Source organism: Molossus molossus, unplaced genomic scaffold, assembly GCF_014108415.1.
Source record: "Molossus molossus isolate mMolMol1 unplaced genomic scaffold, mMolMol1.p scaffold_m16_p_41, whole genome shotgun sequence".
In the NCBI taxonomy this organism is placed as follows: Eukaryota; Metazoa; Chordata; class Mammalia; order Chiroptera; family Molossidae; genus Molossus; species Molossus molossus.
The window spans coordinates 30152-38349 of record NW_023425379.1 but is presented as its reverse complement, the minus strand read 5'-3'; the positions used below and the strand labels follow the sequence as shown (position 1 = coordinate 38349).

The 8198-nt window shown below is 41.3% G+C and overlaps 1 protein-coding gene across 1 annotated transcript; it reads left to right on the top strand.

The window, feature by feature from the left end:
- The first annotated feature begins 2460 nt into the window (after positions 1-2460).
- On the top strand, positions 2461-5937 carry LOC118616764 (olfactory receptor 52B2). Its single transcript, XM_036242200.1, is given in 7 exon segments — positions 2461-2479; positions 4739-4885; positions 4888-5174; positions 5176-5221; positions 5224-5646; positions 5649-5755; positions 5920-5937. Coding segments are annotated over 7 exon segments (1047 nt in total).
- The last annotated feature ends 2261 nt before the right edge of the window (positions 5938-8198 follow it).

Below are 8198 nucleotides of genomic sequence, written 5' to 3'. Positions count from 1 at the left end.
GAAGGGAGAGGGAGAGGGAGAGAGATAGAAACATCGATGAGAGAGAACATTGGTTGGCTGCCTCCTGCATGCCCCTCACTGGGGATTGGGCATACAACCTGGCATGTGCCCTGACCTGGAATCGTACTGGTGACTTCTGAGTGCATGGGTGAACACTCAACCACTTTGCCACACCGGCAGGGCGGGAAGAGAGGCTTTTTAATAAAATATTTAAGCACAGTTCAAAGAGCAGTCAGAATCAGACTGTACCAGGACAGGAGCTATCAGTGGGGGCTATTCATGAAAGTGGCTCAGGTTTGGATCATCACCTTGGTGCAACAGACAGATCCATGAGTAAAAGGTTAATTTACTAATTCCCTGGTTCACTTGTTCAGATATTTCCTACATACCTACAGTGTGCCAGACTCTATGCTTAGTGCTGCAAACTCCCCAGTCCCAAAATGGGGACTCTTGAGGAAACTTTCTCTTGTTAATCTGAATCTTGGTTGTGTCTAAACTGGAAAAACCTTCCTTGTTCTGTCTCCCATCCTGCATTTTGTAGACACGGTACAGAGATCGGGAGAAGGAGAGGTTGTACCTTGAAGCTGGGGAGATGTCAGCAGGGCTGACATCACGTTTGACATCACATCATAAAAAAATTCAGATGAGATTTACACATAATACACCACCATGTGCTTACTCCAATTTTTTTTTTATCCTCACCCGAGGACATTTTTTTGTTTTTTGTTCAGATAGAGTGGGAGGGAGAGAGAGGAAGAGAGAGAGAGACAGAAGCATCGACGTGAAAGGGACACATTGAGTGGTTGCCACCCACATGACCCAACCAGGGCTGGGGACAAACTGCAACCGAGGTACGTGCCCTTAGCGGGAACCAAACCCAGGTCTCTCCAGACCGCAGGCCGATGTTCTAACGGCTGAGCCAAACTGGCCTGGGCTCAAATTTTGAAAAAATTCCCAAAATATTTATAGCTTGTGAAACAAATGGGTCGGTGGAAATTTTTCTTGAGAAGTTTATTTATAAAAAAAAAAAGTGAATCACTATTAAGGGTGTGTCTGTGAATTAAGGGTATCTCAGTGCCTCTGCAGAGTAGATAAGACGGGTTTAGATTATGAAACCATTTTACATGCTGGCTTTACAAGCATGTGAGCACGAGTTGAATTATTAGAGGCATGAATGTGAATTAGCTCCTTGTTATTAAAGGATAAACCATTTATAAATTTTGATACCTTATTTTTTGTTATTAGAAATAAATGTCTTATGATACATCTCACAACGAATCCTTCCATATAGTGTGCAGCAGAGACCACCCTTATAGCCCGTGTGGGGACAGGCGGTTTTATCCATTAGGGACATGGTTTCAGTGTGTAGAACCGCGCAATTGTAGAACCTGAGAGTGGTGAAAAATACAAGAGCACAAGCACATGTACAAGGAAAATGGCAAAATGAAAATAATTGTTTAAATAAATGTCTAAATAATATAAACACATTAAAAAAATGACTCCAATCCTACATAGTTTTCTAACAATTATTTATATATATATGTATATGTGTGTGTGTGTGTGTGTGTGTGTGTGTGTGTGTGTGTATATATATATATATATATAGATATATATATTTTATCCTCACCCGAGGACATTTTCCCATTTTTTGTTCAGACAGAGTAGGGGGGAGAGAGAGGAAGAGAGAGAGAGAGAAACATCGACGTGAAAGGGACACATCGAGCGGCTGCCACCTGCACGACCCAACCAGGGCCGGGGACAAACTGCAACCGAAGTACGTGCCCTCAGCGGGATCTGAACCCTGGTCTATCTGGACCGCAGGCCAACGCTCTAACCGCTGAGCCAAACTGGGCAGGGTGTGACTCCATTTTTTCTTAGCTTGGACTGAATGTTTTCTACATTTCCCAGCTCTCTTTGGTTCTAGAGCTGAGACTATAACTCCCATCACTTCACAGTGTCCCTGGGGAGTCTATAAATGATGGAGGTACTCTCTTCTTGGGTCTGCTGAGACAGATGGGTGTTTTCAAAGTATTTGAGGGAAGCCTCCCAGGTCGATCTGGCCCAAGCTGAGTTCATCACTGGTGGACCTGCCTGGTGCACCAACCAAAGCCCTCAGGTCTTGGTTTTGAGACACCAGGTCCATCTGAGAGATCAGTTATCAGGGTATTTTTCTCTTTTTGAGCACTTCTCTCCTCCCTTTCCTTCTTCTCTATGCCTTTGGTCATATTTGGATGAACAGTAAGACTAAAAAGTTGCTGAGTATTCATTCAGTTATTTTGCCTATTGGAAAAAATATAATAGAACTGATGGCCAAAACAGATTTATAAATAATAATAACAGCAATAATAATAACCTACTCTACTGAAAATAGCACTTTATATAAATTGACTCATTTAATCCTTCTAATTGACTTGTGGAGTTTTTTGTTATCCACATCTTACACATTAAGAGATGTGTAAGATGGGCATACAGGAACAGAGTAACTTGCCTAAGACCATCCACCTAGTCAGGGTAAAACTGGGAAATTACCCCAGGAAGTCTGGCTGCAGAACTGTGCCCTCACCTGTGGACTGTGTGTGTTCTCACCTGCTCAGCAGTGCCCCTTCTCTACCATACCGGGTCTCTTTTTCTCACTCATCTGGATAATCTCTTAGGGCTGTGGGAGGTACTTTCTGTGAGACTCTGGATTTGCCTCCTATGCCTGTGACTTTCCTCTCTTCTTACCCCTCACTCTTTCCTAAAATAACCTAGAACCTTTCTGCTGAGAACCCTCAGCAGGGCTGAGATGGAGCCCTCAGAAGCCACTGAATGAAATGAAAGTCCTTCTTCACACAGATGGTAACCTCCTTTCCAAAACCTCATTGATAGCCACTGAGGCCTTACTGCTCCCTTTCCTACCTTACCTTTGGTGTCTTCACTATTGAGCTTATGAAACATCATTGGAAGTGTAAACAGAGTCAGAGTTGTTTTTGTGAGGACTTACATTAGGTATCTTTTATTGAGAAGTGATATGTAAAAGAAAAATGAATTTTATTTCTGATGAAGTTTTATTTATATAAATTTGGGGCAAGTGCTTTAGAAATGAGGTGGAATAGTGCTACCTGGGACCCTTCTTGCTTATCCCAGTAAAGCTCAGCCTCTCCTATAAATAGAAGATAAACAAATATTTACAATATGTTATCTGGAAGGGTGTCAAATTATTAGTCCATCTGGGACCCTTACTTGTTTGAATCTGGCCCTGCCCCCTTTCCTGTACCTGCCTGGAGACCCATTACTCCCTCCCCACAGCCTATCATGCTCTGAGCAAGTGCATCTGTGTCGAGGCAGAAGGATGCACTCATAAATTGGGGCTCTCACTCCTTTGGATGCCTTCCTTCATCAGACCCTCTGAAAACCATTATCAGTAGATCCATCTAGTATTTATCTGGTACCTTTATATTCTTGATTCTCTCCATGATCCCTTTTCTCAATGCTTCCTTCCAGATTCTCAATCACTCATCCTTTCCCTAGTCCTGATAGCTGACACATATTTTAGAGCTTCAGAAGCAGACAAATCTTACCTGAGTGGTGGAAAGATCCAAGGCAAGAAGGCTTCTAGGATTAACGCTTCATAGCAGCAGGGAAACCTAAATCGTTTTGAGGGTTAAGAATAAGTGGACAGGGAAGGAGGGCTGTATTTATGGAGCTAGAGGGGAGTGGATTGATTTCTTACACTCAGAATAGTTTTCCTGGTGGCTCTTAAAGATAAAGAGATCTAAACACAACCTTTATGGAACCATCTGGGGAGAAATGTGAGAAGTTCCCAAAGAGCAGGCAATGAATATGCCCTTCTCAATTTCAATGGCTGCCACACTCCTCACTGCCTTTATAGATCTGGATCTGGATCAGCATGGGGAAACGCATCCCGTAGGCTCCTTCTGGACTTCTACTGTGTGCTCCACTTCCATGCATAGGGAACCACATGTGCCATCTTATTAGGCAAGTCTCCTGTGAAATGTTCAAGGTAATAGCCAGATAAATGTAATCAAGTTAAAATATAGTTTACCTAATAGGTCTTCAGGAAGGAAATATATTGTTATGGACACAGGCCATTACAAACTGGTTTGTCTTGCCTGGCTGGTGTGTCTCAATGGATTGAGCATCGTCCCATGGACTGAGAGGTCCTAGTTCTATTCCTGGTCAGGGCATATGCCCAGGTTGAAGGCTCGATCCCAAGTAGAGGGTGTGCAGGAGACAGCCGATTGATGTTTCTCTCTCACATCGATGTTTCTCTCTCTCTCTCCTTTCCTCTCTCTAAAGAATAAAAATCAATAAAAACATAAAACAAACACAACCAAAGTGGATTGAGGTATTTTAAGCTTAAAAAATTTGAAGAAGCATTAATGAAAGGGAAGAAAACACAGAAGGAGCAGTCTTAGAGGGAGGGAAAAGTATAGCGTGGGTAAGGAGGCACATGCTCTTGTGTGGAAATGGTACAATGAGGTCAGAAGGGTAGGACTGGGCTAAACTGTGGGGGCAGGGTGATTGGAGGCAGGGTGAAGCATGGTTGATGCAGAAGCTCTATGTGCAAATGAGCATGAAGGGCCAGGGGTTATTCCTACACCCACATGAGCATTCTGTGGAAGGACTTTCCACTGGAGAATCCCACAATTTGGAAATCCATGCTGTCTTTTGTGTTCTCAGCACACAGAGATACTTTCTGTTCCTATCATTTTCAGCAGACTCATCAACTTCTAAGTCATTGTGGAGAGGATCCTAAAGTTCATCACGACTCTCACCAACCTTACCATCATCCACCTGGCAGTTTTTGTCCTACTCGGCATCCCTGGGTTAGAGGCATATCACAACTGGCTGCCAATATCCTTCTGCTTCATGTATATCACTGCAGTCTGGGGAACAGCATCCTGATAGTGGTCATCATCAAGAACGTTAACCTTCGTGAACCCATGTAATTTTTCCTTTTCATGCTGGCCATCATGGAAATCCTGCTGTCCATCACTACTGTACCCAAGGCCCTAGCCATCTTTTGGATCCATGGTCATGCTATTGCCTTTGATGCCTGTGTCACTCAAGTGTCCTTTGTCCATGTGAAGTTTGTGGGAGAGTCAGCCATCCTATTAGCTATGGCCTTTGATTGCTTTGTGGCCATCTGTGCTCCTCTGCATTATTCAGCAAGTGCTAACATGGCCTGTTGTGAGAAGAATTGCTCTGGCACTGTCACTTGAAGCTTCTGCATCATCTTTCTAGTGATTGCCTTGCCAAAGTGGCTGCCCTTTTGTCAGACCAACATCATCCCTCATTCCTACATTGAGCATATTGGAGTGGCCTGTTTAGCCCATGCCGACGTCACTGTTAATATCTGGTATGGCTTCACAGTGCCCATTGTCATAGTCTTTTTGGATGTAATCCTTATCACTGTGTCTTACTCACCGATCCTCCAAGCAGTGTTTTGTTTACCTTCCCAGGACGCCTGGCACAAGGCTCTCAGCACTTGTGGCTCCCATTTCTGTGTCAACCTCATGTTTTACATTCCATCCTTCTTTACCTTATTGTCCCACTGCTTTGGATATAACATTCCTCGGCATGTCCACATCCTGCTGGCCAGTCTTCATGTGGTGGTGCCACCAGTGCTCAACCCCATTGTCTACTGGAGGGTGTCATGCACTGGTTCTTTGACATGTCTTGGTGCTGTCTTCCCCTCTGGGCTGATGGTTCCCATGAATCCCCACGACCAGCTTTACCAAGGAAACTAGATGTGAAATATATAGATTTCCTGAACCGAGAGGGCTTTTCCTTCTCTTCCCCATTCTCCTCCTCCTTCTTCATCCAATTCCTCTTCCATCTCTCTTTTCTCTCTTCTGGCTCTTCCTCTTTGCCTCCTTCTCTATCCTCTTCTTTTCTCATATTCCTCCCCCACAGCCCACAAATAACAACTAAGTGTTCATGCCTTTGATATGAACATTTGGTATCCTCAGTAGACCAGATGTAGTACAGAAATACGGAGCTGAACGGCACACAAAGTTAGTTATGCAAAAATGGATAAAAATAATTTTATATTCAATATCTGAAGAGGTTCCAGTTTTTTTTTTTTAAATCCCCAAATGGGTATTTATTATTTGTACAGATTTAAGTAGCTCTCCATCCACTTCTATAATGGCAAGTGTTTTTAAAAAATAGTCATTCATGCCATTTAGCCATCTGGGAAAATCCTGTTCTTTCTTCAAACTTCAGTTCGAGAATTGCCTTCCCTGAGAAGTGTTTTCTAATTTTTTTCTAGGCAATCCAAGACTCCTATCTTTGTATGTCTATCACATCTTGTACAAATATATGTAATGAATTATAATGGGTTGTTTACTTATTTGTACCTTCAACTGACTGTAAACTCTTTGAAACCAGAATAGTGTGTGTCATTCATATTTGTATTTTTAGTGCATTACAAAATACCTGGTACATAATACATGTTTGAGAAATGAATGAGAGCACAATTACCTTCCTGAAGTCACAACATGCATCTCTATCATGCACTGAAATGATCAGCTAAATGTGTCCACAAACCTAGTGATCAGTAAACCAGTCCCTCACAAAGATAGTATGATATCATGGAGGCAAATTGTTGCTGATTGCAGTGTTTATTTACTCCAGGGAATAGAAGAGAGTAGGAGGACACAGGGTATTCCTGATTTTCTCTTCTACCTGGTTTCTGAACATCCACATTATTAGGAGTTATAGCCTGTTATTCAGGGCCAGATTAGCAAAATCGGAGTAGGCTCTTGGTGTGCACCATCTTGACCCCCATTCTTTCATGTTTTCCCAGAAAAGGTCATGTGCACTCATTTCCTCAATCACCACCTATATTCATGAGTCCCACATCTCTCTTTTTACCTTAGAACTCTTATTGAGTTTTAAATGCGTTGACCCACCTGTCAACTGAATATCCCTGCAGGATATAGAACTCCCACTCATGCTAGTATTTCTTCCTGTTTCTGTTCCTTTCCTTGGAAACTAGATCATAAGGCTTCTACCCCTTCACCGAGCTGGAAACCCTGGGGAGTTTTTCATCTTCTTCCTTTCTGGACTGCTCCTCAAGAACTTATTGGTTGTTACTCATATTGATTATACCACCAAATGGTTATCTGAATAGTATTTGGAGTCATATCGGGATTCAAATCCTATCCCCATTGTTTTCTAGCTATGTAAACCTACGAAATTTATTTAATGTTTTTATCCCCACCTGTAAAATGGGAACAGCAGTAGTACCTCATAGAGTTGTTGAGAAGATTAAATGAAATAAACCACATACAGAGCACTGAACACAATGCTTACTTAGCTCATAGTAAGGATTTGAAAACTATTAATGCTAGGTTGTTAGCATTGTTAATTTTATTTTTAACATTCCCTCTACAATTAATTACATCTCTTATCATCTTTTGCCTCAGATATTGCATTGGTTGCTTAATTGATTTTAGTCTTTTACACTGTTGCTTAAACTATACATTGACTTGATGATAAGCATTCTGAAAGACAGAGCTGATCATACTACTTTCTGTCAAATACTTTCAAGCATTCTTCATTTCTTACAGGAGTGTTTTCCACAGAACATTTTGTGGAAATAAGTATTAGATATTGTAATGGATGTTTCATAAAAAAAGTTTCACTCTATGAATCACATACATGGCTGTCTAAGAGTAGGCTAGAGTTTGCAGTTTCCTTCACTTATTTGACCATAGATGTTTGTATTCATGTCCATTTAATTTTTTTGATTGTATATCAATTAACATCTCTAAAATAACCTGGTGTTCCAGTAGCCACAGTTTAGAAATCACAGGACTACAGAGTAATTTCTAAGCTGAACATTAATGTAATAATCTGGTCCTAACTTACTTCCCATAATTATCTTAAAACATATCACCATATAATGTGGTAATATGAATGATAATAATTATTATGATAATAACTAATGTTTTTAAGAGATTATTCTAGGAACCACATTAAGAGCCTTACCATATTAACTTATTTAACTGTCATACAAGCTCATGAGCATTGTACCTTTGCTATCTCTGTTTTGTTTGTTTGTTTGTTTGTTTGTTTATTTATTTATTTATTTATTTATCCTCATCCGAGGACATTTTTCCTTTTTTTTTTTTGTTCAGATAGAGTGGAAGGGAGAGAGAGGAAGAGAGAGAGAAAGAGTGGGAGGG